The sequence below is a fragment of the Protopterus annectens genome, chromosome 1.part0 (genome assembly GCF_019279795.1).
Source record: "Protopterus annectens isolate FY-2018-M chromosome 1.part0, PAN1.0, whole genome shotgun sequence".
NCBI lineage: Eukaryota > Metazoa > Chordata > Ceratodontiformes > Protopteridae > Protopterus > Protopterus annectens.
The window spans coordinates 563,627,723-563,647,050 of NC_056725.1; the positions used below are offsets into that span (position 1 = coordinate 563,627,723).

A 19,328-nucleotide genomic window follows, 5' to 3' on the forward strand; every position below is an offset into this window, starting at 1 on the left:
ATAAAAGCTAAACTTGAAGTGGATCAGAACCAAGTGGCCAAATTAGCTACTAATAATCATTACCTCACCTATCACTGAGCTGTCCTTAGGGATTTGAGTTGGCTTGAACTACTTTGCCAACTAACTCTCTTCCCAACTTGTCATCTCCCACAACATTCTAACAAAACCCTTTCCTTGTCTAAGTTCTGTTCTACATACCTTTCACCCAGCGAGACCACTCATCTAATGAGAAGCAACACCTCAGCATATAAAAAACAGAAAAGTCCTATGGACATAGTCTTTACTCTTTTGCCTCAATTGCCAATACGTGGCATTCCATTCCATTATCTATTAGAGCTGTACACAACCTCTACAACTTTAAATACCTTATAAAAGAGAATCTGTCTTAGTCATGGCCCTCCTCCTGCTCTACTCAGGGTTGAACTTAACATTCTGTTTTCGTGAAGCTAGACATCCTAGAATATTTCCACCTATCTGACATCCTCTCACCTTATTCCTAATACCCTTTACCAAAGAATGTCTCAACTATTGACTCCTCATATGATTTCTTCTTCTTCTGCTACTGTCTTCCTCCTCCACTCTGACTATAAACAGCATCTACTAAACCATAATCAATAACTGGTTTGTTTTCTTCTCTGGCTAACAGCAGTTTACACTTACACTGTCCTCATTTCCTATATTTAACTTTTATAAATCAAATTTAGCAATGTATGCAAACTTCTCAATGTCTTTATTATGTTAGTAACAACAAGTTATTATATATTCTAACTTATCATTAAGAATATTGTTCAATAAGTCATACCTTGTTTTAAAAATGTATAACTGTAACTGCTATTTCTCTGTAGAGCTTTCCTCCCTGGGCCTCCACTAGAAATAAATACTTCTGCCACAGGCAGACTCTCTCAGTAGAGAAATACCAAAACAAATTAATAAGGAAGGGCATGATCATTATACTATCACACGAAGTGAATGCTGTCTTGAATACTGGGAGTTGTTATCAATAATAAATGCTGATATTAAAATTCTGTTATTTGGAGCTCTTACTGGAGCTTTTACAATGCTGTACATTCAGGAAGAAATTTAGATATTGTATCAAGAACACATACATAGATTGCCTTTTACAAGAAATTGATAATGGGGGAGTTCACAAAGAATAAAATCTCAGTTCAGTACAAGACAAGCATTTCCTTTTTCTGTGAGGCTTTTGCTGCTCATGATAGTAGAACATGAAACAAATAAGGAAAGCCAAGAAACAAATTTGTTTGGGAAAATAAACAATAAAATATAAAATGAGAGATAACTGAATCATAAGTAAGAGCATTAATTAACTGTGACAGGTCTGCATCGTGACTAACAAGTTATCATGGGTGCACGCATTAAAAATGTATTTACTAAGTACTCTATGCTTGAAATTTTGAAAACAAAGTACAACAACATTGTGATTAGTAAGATTAGACATCAAAATCCCATGGCAGTCCTTTGGTAAAGCCAAGCCCACAGGTAGGTAATCTTCCTTATGAACAGCAGCCTTACTTTTCATCAAGTATTATTAAATAACACATACTAAGTCCCTAATGTAACACATGTGAGGAGTTTGTTCTAATATAAGAAGTGATACGTAGTTTTTGTCAGCTCTTGCTAAAAAGCAAGCTGGACTGTTTTGGTCCACTGGGTTCCCAGATCAATGGCTTATCTATAGAGGTAGTATCACATTTTGTTTCATGTGACAGTAGACCATCTGCAAAGTAAACTCATACTTAAGTGCCACAATTGGCTTTGGGGAGATTTCTAAGCGGCATGAAATCTTTAACATCAGCTTACAGATTGCCAAAGATGTGGAGTATTTTATATTGATAAGACCAAGATGACTCTTAGGGAGCATACATATGAAGGCAACTATGCCATTAGAGTGGGTAACACTAAAACTGCTTTAGCTAAACATGCTGGGAATGCTCTGGATTTAACAGAGTTCTTTTCATAGTAATAGAGAAAATCAAGGTATGCCCACTCACAGGACCTGGGAAAAACAGAGGGTAAAGAATGTTGGGGCCAAGTTAGATTAGGGGCCAACATATTTCCAACCATTAACTACACTATTAGTATCAACTCTCTGCTTGAAAAGAAATCAAGTTTGATATACATTTCTGATTAGATTTTTTTTGCATGCATGTCTTTTTATTATTGTAAAAGTTATGGTAATATCTAAAGGCAAGTTTATATTTTGGTATATATGTTATTGTTTAAAATAATTTCTGTTTTAAAAAATGAATTCAATTTTGTTATGACATATTAAAATATATATACATATTTAATGTGTTTTATTTTGTTTTAATTTATTCAGTGATGTAGTTGTGTCATGGATCTTTTCAATTAGTATTATTTTTGATTGGACTTTGACCAACAATTGATGCCATTATGTATGTTTTAAACTGATTGTGTGGAAAATATTCTTAAGAAGTCTAATTTGCAGATGAAGGTGCTAGGTCCTTATCAAAATCTTCATTAAAGTTGTTTGTGTGGTCACATTTTGTGCATTTTTCATATTTTATTTTATTTTGAACTCATGTAAGTGTTGGTACTTTGAATGAAGAGAAGGGAAGTGACTCTGCCTTGACCAAATTTCTCTTGTACAGGATAAATACTGCTTTAGAGGAATGTACCTGCTCAAAAAATAAATAAATAAATAAACAAATAAATGATAATTCACTGCATGTGAAACAGTGTGATGCCTGGCACACAGCCAAAATCTTTCACAATGGAAAGCTCAGTTTGTCCAAAATAAATTCACTTTCTCTCAACGTACTGCTCATTCCTGAAATCTGTAAAGACTTGGTTAATCTGTTTGAAATCCCCCTCCCCCTGTTAATATTTTCATGTGTTAGATTAGTGCTTTTAGTGAGAATTACATCTGGATAGTTGTGATGTAAGCAGACAGCCTGCTTCACCAAAGTAACTCTTTACTCTGTGAAAATACTTTTATCATCGTTTCCACGTTCAGATGTAGTTTGTTGTTTTGCCTTTGGAGAATTTCACATATTGCAATAGTCTCTTTCTGCATTGCAGTGACAGGGAATTCTACTTTCAGTTTTTGATACACTGAACCATAAGTATTTAATACTGGCCTCGCTTCTCATAACGTCCTACAAAACACACAGGCTGACATAAAGAATACATTAATGTTTAATGGTTTATCAGGTATTTATTTGGACACTGACACACAACTACTAATATTAAAATCTAACCAAATTTGCAAGATATTTAAATTATGGGTTCAGTTCTGTGCACTGTATTATTTTGTAGTTATTTGAATCCAGTGTGAAAACTGACAGGAGAATAAGAGATGGTTTCAACAGTCCTTCAATACTTTGTCTTTAAATTCATTTTGTGGAGGCATACGTTACATATGCATCTTAAACATTGCTGTGCTGATATCAAATGCTGAACGAATTAATCTGACTCAGCAGTATCATTACAGAATCACTCCACAGTGAGAAGAAAATGTGTGTGTCCTCTTACAATATACTTCCAAATATGAAATATATTTTATTTATTTATATATTTGTGTTAGCCAAGTTAAGCTCCCTGAGTCAAAATCTCATTTACACTGAAGACCCGGGATCAGTAACATGCAATATGCCATGTGTCTAAATAAGGCAGATGTTTTCAGTTACTGCAGTGCACACCATCATGACTCCTTAGGCAGTGATGTTATTAAATCAGCCATACTGTCCACAAGCTGATGACCTTTGCATGCCATATTGCAGTAAGGAGCTCTTGTTCTGCATTTTATACAGCCATGGAAACAGAGAAAATAAACAATTAGAATCTCAATTTTCTATGTGTTGCTGAAGGATACTGTTTATCCTGATGTATTTCTACATGAATATGCAATCCTTGACATCACCATGTAGGAAAGGCTTGTATTCCCATTAGTGACCTCTTGCACTTTAAATGCTGCAGGCCTGATGATGTTACTTTGTTGATGTATAATACCTATATAAATGGTGGTGAAGTTGTCTGAGAGTCTGATCTCCAAAAGTCAGGTAGTAAGGGTTCCATCTATACAGGACATACATTTAGAGTTCTCAGTTTTTACTCTCCAGAGATAGGGATGCAAGAAACAAATAGGGAAAAGACCCCCATTTAGGGATACATTTTAACTTAGAGCGAGGAATGAAGCAAAATGTTCAGAAAAAATACAGGTGTCCCTTTAAAATCTAGACAGTATACTTGGATTCATTTCAAAGTTCAGCTTTGCCAAACAGGTCACACTATAAAGTGAAGTGTTGACGAAGGTATCGTGTATGAATTTTATTTATTTGATAAAACAAACTATCAAGAAAAAAGCAGGTACTATCATTTTAACCCAATTCCATGATTCACTGTAACAGAGTAACTCTCTCTCTTTCCTCAACAAAACCATAAACTTTGCACCTTAGAAGAGGATTTCTGAAGAGCTTGCCTAGTTCGCATTTCTTGTCTACAAAGGGGATACAAACAAATGGATAAGTAATAAAAGTAAATCTTGTAAGCAATTGAAATGTCAGTTTCCATCAGCTCCCAATATTAAACTGCTTAGTTCCCGGTGCAGCACACGCCAGCTATGTACACGCTCTTGCCTTATTGACACAAACTTGGGTTATACTTTCTCAATATAACAGATGGTTTGTTAAGTGCCAGCATATGTAGGCAAGCATTGCATCTCATTACCATGTATGGATGCTCATTCATATATTAGCCACCTCTGTTCACACCTGCAAAACATCTGGGCTATGGGGTACAAGACAACAGTTCTCTTTCATAAAACACAGCACTGACTTTAAAATAGCTGACTTTGCATGAACAAACACTTAAGCAATGCACCTACACAAGTGTATTCACACATTTTATACATATATTTTAAATACTGTTCCAATCCACACCCATATGGGTCAGTGTGCAGTCTCTGTAACAAGAACAGCAGTAATATTACGAAAAGCTCCAATGGCAAAATGTTACTAGGCATTTTGACAAGTGGTTATCTGCTCATCTGTATGGCCTTACTACTAGCAACAATAGCATTAAAAACAGTGGGTGACAACTGGGATGGTTGTTTACCTAGAGAAATGTTTCACTTTAATTTTTCTGCACAGCCACAAGTATGATTCGACTGCGAGAACAGGTAATGCTTACCAGTAGGTCCAAACTTTTCTGAGCAAAAGAGGTTGTGAAAGAACATGCTTTATCCTTTGTGACCAAATGACGGCTCCTCTGAAATGGATTTTCATGCCAATGTACTGCTTCGCTTGAAAACCATTCTTTCACAGAAAATTTGTGCGGATATGTGTATACACACACACACGTACACACACACACACACAGACACACACACACACACACACACACAAATCTCGCGTATCCACCACAAGCACAATGTTTTTCGGAAAGCAGGATATGTTAGAAAATAATGCCTAAGACTAACATACAAGTCTAGTGCAGTGATTTATTTTGGGAGGGAAATGATAACCTTTTTGTTTAAATAACCGCATTGGTTCAGGATTTTAGCAGTTTCTGCAAAGAAATCAGGTTTTTATTCCGTTAGGAAAGGTAAAGCTCCACGTATAAAATACAAAGATTAATCAACCTTACCAGCTATAAATAATTTATTGTGTCCCTTCACTCCAGAAGCAACGCTCACCAGACTGCACCTTATTGAATCGTATTGAATTTAGAACAAGGCAAACAAAGCACAAAGCTCAGATGGTATTAATGCCTTACAATGAAAGTGTCTGCTTCTTTTAATCAGCCACTGATGCTGAGCCTTGCACGTATAAGGTGCACCAAATAATATGATAGAATTATACATTACAGACTTAGTAGATAAAGCGTTATTCTACCTTTATGCGAGAACTGCACCACTTGTGTGTTCTGTATGAAAGGGGTCATGCAATAACAGCAATATAATACAGATCACTGGAGCACGTGCTGGTTTTAGCTCAAGAAACTCGCATAAATAAATCACTCAGTGCAGCAACACAGGTAAATTCACTGTGTGGCACCGCAGACTATGCAAGAGAAAAAGAGATACCGACTGTTTCTGTGAAATCGTAGACAATATACATTAATACAAAAAAAGCTCACAAAGCATGGCTATGGCTGAAGAGAAACCTTACACGGTGCAATTTAAACACAGCTATGCAGGATTCCATTCCACGACTGCTAAAACGTTAAAATAATTGCTTGACACGCTTACTATTTATTTACAGGTGCTCTGAGGCTCTCCCCCTTCATCAGCAGCTGTTTCCCGGAGGGTACTTGTATGAAGAATCGGGAGTAGTCCAAGACCGGACCAGCAGCTAAGCCAGCGCTCCTGTGAAGCTGACAGTACTAAGGCTGCTGCTCCTTGTGGTGCCTGCGGAGGTCTCCCTTCCAAACCTTTTTTCTCTGTCCATCAAGTATTTCTACCCAGCACTGACGGAGATCCTGGCCACCGCAAGCACTAAGTACAAGAGACAAAAATACAGATGGCAAAGGTGTAAGGATGATGTTCACGTGTTTTTCGTAGTTGCGTGAATTCACTTTGTAGCTTTTCTCTCTTCTAACTGTAATGCACCAAACCTAACTGCCCGTAATCACGTATGCTTCACTTAACTAACAAAGTAACCAAATTTAGGGTTGCTACCTGTACATCCTTTCCCAGGACAGTGCTGATTTGGGCAGTTTAGTCGTGGCTGGGGGGAGGGAGGTGAAAATGACACATCAATTCAAGTGACTCATAACTTTCCTTTAAATAACGCAGCAAACTGTTAAACTACAACTCAGATACCTTAATATAATAATAATAATAATAATAATAATAATAATAATAATAATAATCAGGCAACTACATTTTTATAATGCAACTCTTTATTTCCTTACCAATATTAAAATAAGACATTTAAGCCAGCGGAGAGTGTGTTTTTCCTGCAAAAATCTTATTTTCAAGGAAAAATGAGCCACCTTGAGCATCTGAAAAGTTATTAAATCTACCCTTAACTCCCTCAAGCTTGAAGCAAATTTGTGTATACTTTCAGTTCACACCCATACCTTCTTATGGTGGCCAGAACTTGTTGGGGTCTGTCTTCTTTAATTTAATGACTTACCAGCTAGTACTAGACGGTAATAGAAAGGACAAGGATTTGTTAACAAAATGACACTAAGACGGTAAGTCTAGCATGTCCTTTAGTGGAGAAATTAATCTTTGTTTGCCACTTATAGGTTCATAGGTGTGTACTAGGCTAATGGCCCTGGAGCCTTTACAAGCCTAGCCCATAGTATTACCCTGGCATCGTGCCACCCAATATTTTCAAATTTATGTTAATATTTTCCTAATTAAGAGACCTAGATGTTATGAGGTGTATGGTGTGAAACTCCAATGTGGGAGACAGGACAGTTCACTACCAATGTTAGTTTATTTCACACTATACTGGACTGATAGTGGTTTGGTAGTAATTATGAAACTAAGTAATATTTCCCATACATACTTAATTCTTCAAAATTGAGTGTCTTACAAACTGTTGTAGGAATTGCAAAAAAAACTGTCTTTGGTAAGTTGCACATCTTTTTTTTTTTCAAAACAGGTTTATTGTTTTAACATACAAGAGAAATATCATAACAATTTTATACAAGTAATTAAAAATAGATATGATTATAACATTCAACAAACAACTAAAGTATTTACAAAGACATCCACTACAATCAGATCAATTAATTAAACTAAAATGCCATGCTATTGAAATTAGGATTTTTTTAACAAATTTTGTAAATTATCCCATACAATATAATAAGATGTTTTTCTAGTTGTTCTTGACCTAATTGTGTTTATTTCCATATGGCACACTATATTCATAACATTTTTAAATTCATTGAACGAAGGAGGTGTATCTGAAATCCAATTTCTGGTTATTATTTTCCTAGCCACTGCTAGAATAGACCATAACAAGGGAAGCTTAACCTTTTAACACTTTGAGGTACAGGTGTGTTGAATAATATAAGAGATTTAGAAATAATGAAATTATCTGTAAAAAGAGCCTGCAAAAATTCATTAATTGATTTCCAGTATTCTTTCAATTTTATACAGTCATAAAACATATGAGCCCAGTCAACATTAATTTCTACATTACATCTCTTACATAGATTATCTTTATTATTTATTTTATTCATCATCAAAGGTGTATAAAAAGATCTATGTAAAAATTTCCATGTATAAAGTCTCCAGACAATGGAAGACGTAGTTCTATAGGCAGATTCCAATATATATTGTTTATCTTGTTGATTTGGTGGGTCCCCATTAATAGAAGTGAAATAATTCCAGTATGTATCTACACTGTAAAAGTTTCTTGTCTGATAATTTTATGTATGTATGAAAGTTTACCTTTATCAGAAACTTTATGTTGTAAATTTAATATCAAGTAATCAATCAGTGTTGGAATAGATTCTTTAACTGTTATAGACATTAGATCTATTTTATTAATGAGATGTTGTCTAAAGGTCTGAACCTCTAACCAGCAAGTTTCTCTTAGATCAAATTCTTGTTTTAAGAAATCTAGATTTTTAACTTTATTATCAGATATCAACTGATACCAGTACTTTAGATCATTATCTATAGCTAAATGAGTTCCTTCAGAAGTAGATGACAAAAGCATACCCTGAGTATACATTATAGGGAATATAATAAAATTCCATTCCCTATACTTAGGGTGCATGAATATAAAGTTACGATAGCTAATAATAATATTTAATGGGTAACAAACCATATGTTTAGGTGTAATAGGTGAAGTACAAAATTCCTTTAGTAACCATAACATGGAGTTATTTACAATCATATTTTTATGTGTTAAGGAGATTTTCATGAAGTGCATACTAATTAGCTCCCAATAATCTTTCCATTTTGCGACATATGACTGATCTATTAATAAAGTAATAACTTTTACAATAGAAGAGATAGTATATAAATTAAAGTCTGGAAAAAAATACCCCCTTGAGACCAGCTATTAGTATGTTTCTTTAATGCAATCCTAGGTCTATTAGGTGCCCATAGGAAATTTAACATTAGTGTATTCAGTTTCTTGATAATTATTTTGTAGGTGGAAGTATTATTGATTGTATTAAGTATAAAATCTTGGGGAATATTATCATTTTAATAATTGTAAGTCTCTCCTCCATAGTAAAAAACATATTATTCCAGGTATTAAAAAGATTTTGTATATTAAGAAAACAGGTATTATAATTATTATATATAATAGATTTAATATCTTTAGATAGTATTATACCTAAATAAGTTATCTGACCTGAATTGGGTACATATTTAGTAAAATCACTAATGAGAATATTTTTTCGTGTATATATAGGTAGTATTTTAGTTTTTTCTTCATTGGATATTAAACCAGAAATACTTTTAAAATTCATCATTTTATCAAATAGAGACTGTATAGAAGAATTAGATCCTACTGATTTAATTAGAACATCATCTGCAAAAAGTTGAATTTTGGATGTTGTATTTTCATCTTTTTCAAAACCCTCTATGTCAGTACTGTTTCTGATCAAATTAGCCCAAGGCTCCATTACTAAAGTGAATAATAGTGGAGAAAGTGGACATCCTTGTTTTGTACCTTTAAAAATGGATATTTTTTGTGAAACATATGTTCCTACCTTAATATAAGCCAATGTTCCTTTGTATAAATGCTCAATTAGATTTACAAATGCATCTGAGAAGTTTGTGCACTTCAGTAAGGTAAACAGATAGTCCCAACTTACTGAATCAAATGCTGAACTTATATCAAGACTAATAAGTGTTAAATCTTTCTTTTTCCTATTTGCAAAATCAATTAATGTTAAAGTTCTTCTTATATTATCAAAAGTATTTCTATTTACAATGAAGCCTGTCTGATCTATATCTATAATGCCGGGGATGGTTGTCTTCAATCTATCAGCAAAAATACTCATAAACATTTTATAATCAACATTAAGTAATGAGATGGGCCGATATGAAGTACATCTAGTTGGATCTTTATTAGGTTTTAAAATTGGCAAAATAAATGTATATTGTCAAGATGGGGGGGGGGGTTATTAACTCAGTTTGGGCCAAAATAAAAACCTTATGTATTAATGAATATGTACTTTTAGAAAGGATTTTATATATCTCTGGTATAATACCATCATTACCCGGTGCTTTGTTTGATTTAAGCTTATTTGTTTGTGTAATAACCTCTGTATATGAAATACTTTTGTCCAATAGTTTAATCTGTTGTTTATTAAGCTTTTTATTCATGTTTGTGGTTATAAACTCCTTTATTTTATCTTTAGGTTCCATGTTAATGTTATTATGGTTAATTTTGTGAAAGTGATTTCTAAATTCATCTAGTATTTCTGGTATACTAGAAACATTCTTCTTTTTCCTTAGAGAAAAGATTTCTTTGATATGGTTTTGTTTATTCAACCTCTTTGTTTTATTTTTAAGTCTATGTAAGTATTTGGGGCTTATTGAATAAGACAAAAACTTGTATTTCTCTAAAGTTATTTTAACTTTATGAGTTAAAATTTCTTTGTATTTCTCATTTAGTTTGTTTATTTCTTCAATAACTTTCTTGTCCATAATATTTTCTTTATTATTATGTTTATAAGAGTCTAATTTACTTTGAATATCTAACAATTCCTTATCCCAAGATTTCCTTTTATTATTATACCATCTGATACTTTGTCCATATAGATATGATTTTAAGGCATCCCAAACATAGACAATGGAGACTTCAGGAGTATTATTTATGTCTAAAAATGTTTTACTTCTGAAAGTATATATTCTTTATAGTCTTTTAGTTGAGTTAAGTATGCTGGTATCCTTTTGATCTGAACATTATGAGTATTTTTATCATGAATTCAAAAACAATTGAATTATGATCAGATATAGGACATGAAATGATTTTGGAATTAATTAAATCTGTTACCATCTGGTTAGAAATAAAGACCCTATCTATTTTTGAATAAGTTTTGTATCTGTTAGAAAAAAAGGTATATGGTAATGATTTTGAATCTATCTGATTATTAATATCATTCAAATGATAAGAATTAGCAAAATCATTTAAATGTTTTGCATTAGATGTAATTCTTCTTTTTCCTATAGTGGTAGTATCACTTTCATGAAGTATACAATTAAAGTCACCAGCTAAAATAATATCTCCTATAGAGAATGATATGATCTTATCAAGATGATGTTTCACTGTATTAATACCAATTCCAGGTATCCAATATACATTAATTAAAGTGTAAGTCTTCCCATTAATTTGTATTGTAACCATACACAACATTCCTTTGTCATCCTGATAAGACTTAATGGTTTTAGGAATGGGCATACTTTTATTCCATAAAATAGCCACTCCTCTTTTTTCTGAGTGTGCTCTGAACTAACCAATACTGTATATTTGTTTGTGGCTAGTTTATCAATATCTTTTTCAAGAGATGGGTTTCTTGCAGGAAGACTAAGTTGGCCTTATGTAAATTAATGTATCTTATTAGGCTTGCCCTTTTACACGGATTATTCAATCCATTAATGTTTAAAGAAATTCCTTTTAAAGATGTCATTTGGCATTTTTAAAACTTAAGAATCTTATGATCAAAATAACAAATAACAACATAAGTAATGTTACATCTCCTCCTTTAGGTGTACCTTTAAATATAGCTGTATTTATTGAATCTCTTATGGGATTTTGTATAGGATTCAATTTTGTTTGTAGTGACAATGAGTGTACAAAATATATTGTGGATGTCAAAACTATATACATATAACAATGAGCAAGTGAAAATAATGTAAGGATTAAACCTTGCATCCAGCCTGGAGTTAAAAACTCCAACTTAGAGTAGTATTTACCACTCAAGTTAACCCCTACCCTAAGCAGCAGTACCTCAGCTACCACCTTATCAATTTAATACTGGTTATATTTAACTTAAATTAACAGCTTTCAATTCAATTATCTAGCAAGACAAGACTACACATTTGATAAAACAGCATCATATAAACTAAAATAAACTTTTTTTAAACTATTCATACTACTATATACATCTATGTAATATAATACACTTGTATTCAAATAGCATTCAAATAATCTTGATATTAGGAACCAAGAGGAGAGAGAGAAATAAAAGACGTGAAAGAGGGAGAGAGAGAAAGAAAGAGAGAGAGAAAAAAAAAAGGAAGGCATATTTACATATTAATTTATTCAAAGTATGTAAAAATAAGTTCTAACATTCATTTAAATCAAAAACTTTGGCTAATATGGTTCAGACATTACATATATTAAGATGCATCTATTTTCTGTCATGTAAATGCAGTCAACAGCTTCCAAAAACCTTGAATTGCTTGTATATGAGCATTTTACTCATACTCATTATTGTCAATAGAATAAAATATTATATTTATAAAAATTGTTATAAATCATACTGCATAGTTATGCAAATTCTCAGAAACACTTGCATTATTGTAAAAATGCCATCTGTATTTTGTATGTCTATACTACTGCTTTAAAATATATCACATGACAATTTCTTCCAGAATAGAGTTATAAAGTTATTTATGCTTGTCAATCAGATTAATTAAATGAGTTATAGTAATGTATATGTTTGGAACATAAGTTTTTAACACAGATTAGTATGCTGCAGTCAAGTAGATTTTCAAAAACACTTGAATAAATGTTTCATTTTCTATGCCTTCTAAAATAAGACATTTACTTACTACAAGAAACTGCATCATTTAAAATCATTATAACTGACATATTTTATGAATTATAACATAGATATTTAAGTAATTATATAAAATAACTCACATTTAAATGTTAAAGAGTTCATTTTCCTTCACATAGTTGCATTTGCATCAGTTCTACTTCCTGGTAGAGTCTTCTTCCTGAATCTGTGATGTGTCAGTGTGATATCTGGGTCAAAGGTCAAATTGACTGCTTTCAGCTTCTCTGTGAGAATTCTGAGAGTTGAAGCTTTTAAAACAACTCAAGGACACTGTTCATGAGGTAACCCACATCCCAGATTGTCTCCCTTAACATTTTGGTGGAAAACTTGTTAAAAACTAGTGACAAACATTCATTTAGCAGTGTAAATGCATCTAAACATGCCAAAACCTTCGTGATGTATTTTACATGTTATTACAGCCTCTATGTAAGTGAAATTAAGCCCAAAGTTATTAATAAGTAATAAAACTCAATATTTTTGTCCCAACTCAATTTTTATGCAAATCTTATTATTTACTGTGTCCATATGATCAAAAGCATTTCTATATATTAATATGAAAAAAAAATAAAGAGAAAGAATAAAGAAAAGAAAAAGAGAGTAGAAAATAAAAGAGTGTAAAGCAGAAATAAAAAAATGTAAGAGAAAGCTATAAGAAGTATATACAATGGAATATTACTTACTGTTTATATTAATAGAGTTAAAAATAAAACATAATATTTACTATTATTTAGTTCTAATTATTATTAGTTAAAGCATGACAGATTATTTACAAACAAGCATAAGCAGTATAATCAAGAAAGTACAATTAGGAATAGCATTTGAAGAACATATAAACTTTTTACAAGGAATAAATATGTTATTATTCTATTAATCATACTTTCATTACTCTTCTCTCCCTGCCCTCCCCCACCCTTTACCCACTACATAATCTAAATAGAATGTCATTGTTTAAACAAAGAAAAGAAGAAAAGGAGAAAAAAAAGAGGAAAAAAAATGTATCAAATTACTGACCTTACTTCTCTTTTTCAGAAAGAGAAACAAATTGAATAATAGCTTGTTATTAGTTCCTCAGATATTTTGACTGGTTATGAAACAAAACATTTCTTTGCACACAGAGAATAACTTTGATTAAATCTTTTTCAGAATATTTGTGGCTTTCTGGAAATGCAGGAACTATATTTAAAAAGATTAATAATGAAGTAAAATGATGAGAGAAAAAAAAAGAAAAAAAAAAACATAGAACAAATCATTTGTTTTTTAGTCTTTTCTTCTTCTCTGAAGTCTTCCACAAAGTTTCAGTTGCCAGTCTCTTTAATGAAGGACTAGCCCATTCCATTTCCTCTATTTTATCTAAAATCTTATTTTCTTTGATAAACAGTAAAGCAGAGTCTAAGTCATCAAAAATTTTAGGACCATCAGGAAGGAAGATTTTTAGCTTGGCAGGAAACAGAAGGTATGTTTTAAACTGTGCTTTTTTAAGCTCCCTTATTAGTGGCAGAAAAACTTTTCTTTTAGCTATTACCAAGGAAGAATAGTCATTGTCAAAACGCACAGTTGTCTCATTAATCTTAACAGGAGCTTTAGCCCAAGCAGATTTAAGAACCATCTCTTTATCAAAAGATGATAGAAATCTAACTATAACTGATCTAGGATAGTTTTGTTAGAGTTAGTATTAGCTATAGATCTATGTGCTCTTTCGATACCAAAAGAGAATGCTTCTGGTAAGTCTAAAGTTTTAGGGAGCCATGTTGTTAAAAAAGAAGTAATATTGTTACCTTCAATATTTTCTGGCAGTCCAAAAATCCTAATGTTATTGCACCTAGATCTATTTTCCAGGTCATCCAGCTTTGTTTGTAAATGTGTATTTTGTTTCAGCAGAAACTCAATGTTGATTTCCTCTTCTTGGATTGTATTTTCCATGTCATTCACAGCTTCTTCTATGCCTGTCATCTGGATCTTCTGTTGTTGCAGGTCTATATGTAACAGGTCTATTTGTTTTGTAGTTTTTTCTATGAAGGTATCTATTTTAGTATCCATTTTATCCATCTTAGCAGTAAGTTGCTGGATTATAGTTATCAGAGACTGAAGTTCTTTCTTGATGCTGGAGTCTTGAGAATTTGTCTTACTGGAACTCATTTCAGACTGATAAACTGACAGGAAAATTTCCAAAGTGATTTCTGACAGGAATATTGTTAAAATTTCCTTTCTTTTTTAGATATAGTTCAAGAACTATACAAAACAAACATATTTAGAAAGAAAATTACTTCAAAAATTAATTTTTTAAGTAATTAATTCCTGTCAGTGTAATGAAATTGGTGGAGCTGAAGAAATCTGCTGCTATCCTGTGTTCATCCTTGGCCACGCCCCCAGGTAAGTTGCACATATTGAGTGATATCTAGTATTATTTGTTTTGGCTAATTATACAATTAATTATATGTTTTCATATTTCAGTAAATATCTCAGTAGACATGCACTTATAGAGTAATTTCTTGTTGTCATGTAAAATCTTATGTCTTAACAAAAGTGTTCATACATGTCAAGACTGTGCTATTTTCAAGATATGAAAATTTGTGAAAGTTTACAAAAATATAATTTGGAGTTTGTGTGCATTATAATATATTACAGTATTTATGGAAAATACTATGAATGCACAATTATCACTGTAAAGACTATTTCTTACTGATAACATTGCTGTTTGTACAGTTTTAATAGCTTTTATTGTTCACAAGATAATTATATTTGTTTATGTTATGCTTTTTAAGTTTATTTTCAGAAAATGCTCTGGAATACAAGATGTCTGCAGGCTGCTAGAGGTGTGACATTCTACACCAAATAGGTATGATATTCAGAGGTATGACCTTACATTTGCTTATTTTGCATAAGTCGCACCATTATGACTCCTTTCTTTCTTATTTTAGATTTTTTCCTTCTGTACAAGGGGTGTAGCCAGAAATACATGCTTCCTTACAAAACCTTATATTATCGGCTTTGCATTCACTTAACATTTAACAATGTACAGCTCTCCAAAATACTTTTCCTTACAAACTTCAGAAAGGTGCACCTCACATAAATGGTCACTTTTAGGAGAGTATTACAAATCTTCTAACTTATATAGATCTGAGGAGGTGGCTTTCCTTTATACATGTATAGATGTTAAGGGTTCTGTGAAACATAATTGTTTTTGTTTGGTGCTCAGGAAAAAAAAATGCATTAATTTGAGTACACTGTGTATACCTGATTACACATCTGCCTACATCTCTCAAATGTGCCTCACTACAAGAAATATTCCTCATCTGGGGTCTTAAAAAGTTCATGTGGCTCGCAGTTCCACACTGAAAGGGTCTGTCACTCATTAAGTGGGGTAAATAGTACTGAATTATAATAATTCATCAAAATCATTTTTGTAAGCATAAAGGAGCACATTTTAACCCTCCTGTCAGCTTCCTGCTTGATGTTGCTAGTAAGCCATTAGAAAGTGCTGCTTATTTTGTACATTTTTTCCACATTATGAGAGGCAGTTTTCCTCATTTTGGAAATGGAATTTTGAGAATTATACCTTTAGCTATAGGTTAAAAAGTTGAAACATCGGGCTGGAAAAGTCTCCTGTATCAAGAGAACCTCTGCAAAGTAAATGACCTAGAGCTACAAATACAAAAAATGCAGATTTCCATTCTGCAAACCGTGAACATTATCCTTTGTAGTTATGAGGAATGTGTACAATTTGTTGAACTGAACACCATCAGCTAGAAACTGTTATTACCAATGGTATATATTCATTATAGCAGTAGATAGCAGGTATAAGAAGGGATCGATTTACCATTATTAAATAACAATGAAATTACATTTCTATGAGTTGAAATTCCAGCGGTTGTACTAGCTGTGCGATTTTGCATTTAATACTCTGATACCAATAAAACATTTTAGAACATATTTGCCATATTTATGGGGAGTGAAACTTCTTCTTCTTCTTCTTCTTTCAGCTTTTCCCGGTTAGGGGTCACCACAGCGGAACTCCGGTCCGCTAATGATTGGCAGTAGATATTTTACGGGTGCCGAGGTGCCAGCTCGCCGCCCAACCTTCAGCGAAGGCACGCCCATTCTGTGCAAACAACAAAGCATGAAATAAAGCAAACCAGCAGTGTATGTTAATGTTAGATGAAATGCAAGTCAAAACGTGTTAGTATCCTGGTCGTAACACCAAATTTTCATGAACTTTATTTTTTTCCTTAGCTAGGCAATCAAATTTGATGGCATTTTAAGGTATTTCCACTGAAAATAAAAAAGGTGTCTGTGATTCTAAAGCTAAGATTTATTGATATGGTACACTGTGGGCCTGCTTCCTTGATCAAAGATGTGCAGCAAATAGAATGATGGGAGCAAACCTACTATGCCATTAGTGAAAATGAATCCAGAGTGTGAGGTCTGGGCACACATCACACTACAAAATACATGTAATCTCTTCAAATTAAAATGGATACCATAGATACAGCAATCCACACAACAATCTCACATTACTAACAAAATAATTTGTACAGTGGGTAGTGCAAGGGTGCTAGCAGTATTTATTGTGAACTGTAACTGCACATGGAGTGACTGGCAAGTGCTTAACTCCTTTTTTCATGATGAACTTACTTCATTTATCACATTTCTGTTATATCCACACACACTGCAACTGGCTCAGGTGAATCTTAATTCCATGTAAGCAAATCAGACACACACACACACACACACACACACACACACACACACACACACACACACACACACACACACACACACACACACACACACACAAGTTTTAGTGACTATTCATATTTTGTGATTTGGAAAGCAATAAATAACTTTTCAGGTTAGACATCACAAAGTTAACAAAAAGAAGCATGCTATTACAGAAATGTAATTGCTGAATTCTTCTGCAATGGTACAGAGTTGCTCTGCAAATCATGTATTTAAAGTTAGTGTTGCAAAATTCAATCCTCCTTAAAAATAGAGCTCACAGCCTCTGTCTACAGTTGCTGACTTGTGGCATGTAATGTAAATAATCTTTTTTTTAACATTTTTATCATGTGTGATTGCCAGTACATGCCAAACAAGGTAAGAAACATTTTTGCCCATAAAGGTATACTGCAAAGTTTCTCAAAATAAAATAAAGCCAAGCTGTGTTTGCAATTTATCTCTAATACAGTGTCAGTTCCTGTTAAACGTCAGTATTAAGTTACAGACTCGTGGAACCATGTTCACTGAATAGTACTGTAAGAAGCCTTTGACAACTAACTATTCAGTCTTCCCACAACTAAAATAAGTTGATAATGTAATTCACAGACTTTACATATATTTGTCACAAGTAGGAAGCCAGTACAGTTGGAACAGCAGTTGTAGAATAAAAATGGAGAATTAGTAGGAGTCAGAAACTGAAGTTATGGAATGCATGAAGACAAAAGCAATTGCTAGTTGGCATGCTAATCAGTTCTGGAGACACTTTTGATTAATTTGAATGTATCAGTAGGAATGAAGACTTATGACAAGCTAATAATGCTTTCAGTAATGCAATTACAGACAGAGTGCCAGCAATAAAACTTATGTGAGTAATTTTAGCAGATCTGTAAGTAGTTACTCCTTATGAGACACTCAGCTGCTGAAGTTAAATTTAGCAAAGTCTGAAATAATAATTCTGTATTCAGAAGCATAATGTGCCATATTCAATAAGTTAAGAAAAAGGATACAACATTGAGCAGCATTCAAAAGCATTTGTGTCCTATGTGATTATGCAAGACATCACATTGAAAGTGTTGCATACTATAGCTGTGACTGTAGCTACATCTAAATCCATAAATACATGCATGGATATGTGAGTGTGTGTGTGTGTGTGTGTGTGTGTGTGTGTGTGTGTGTGTGTGTGTGTGTGTGTGTGTGTGTGTGTGTGTGTGTGTGTGTGTGTGTGTGTGTATGTGTGTGCACCCCTGTTAAATGCAAAGATTTTGTGATATAAAAAAAATGAGACCACACTAAATCATTTCAAAACTTTTCCCACCTTTAATGTGACCTATAACTGGTACAAATCAATTGAAAAACAAATAAATCTGTTAGGGGAAAAAATATAAAAAATAAAAAACGTACAATAAGCTGGTTGCATAAGTATGCACACCCTTAAACTAATACTTTGTTGAAGCACCTTTTGATTTAATTACAACATTCAGTCTTCCTGGGTAGGAGTCTATCAGCATGGCACATCTTGACTTGGCAATATTTGCCTACTCTTCCTTGCAAAAGCACTCCAAATCTTTCAGATTGCGAGGGCATCTCTTGTTTACAGCCCTCTTCAGGTCACCCCACAGATTTTCTATTGGATTTAGGTCTGGGCTCTAGCTGGGCCATTTCAAAACTTTAATTTTCTTCTGGTGAAGCCATTCTTTTGTTTATTTGGATGTATGCTTGGGGACATTGTTGTGTTGAAAGGTGAACTTCCTCCTCATCTTCATCTTTCTACCAGGCACCTGAAGGTTTGAGGCCAAAAGTGACTGGTATTTGCAACTGTTCATAATTCACTCCACCTTGACTAAAGCCCCAGTTCCAGCTGA

At 33.1% G+C, this 19,328-nt stretch overlaps 1 protein-coding gene across 1 annotated transcript in view; it reads right to left on the minus strand.

The window, feature by feature from the left end:
• Positions 1-6,470, minus strand: part of KCNK2 (potassium two pore domain channel subfamily K member 2) — a 2,050,773-nt gene extending 2,044,303 nt beyond the window's left edge. The window contains exon 1 of the mRNA XM_044061365.1: positions 6,233-6,470. Within this exon, the coding sequence (XP_043917300.1) occupies position 6,233 (1 nt within the window). The 5' untranslated portion in view covers positions 6,234-6,470. The remainder of the gene's footprint in view (positions 1-6,232) is intronic.
• Positions 6,471-19,328: the final 12,858 nt, after the last annotated feature.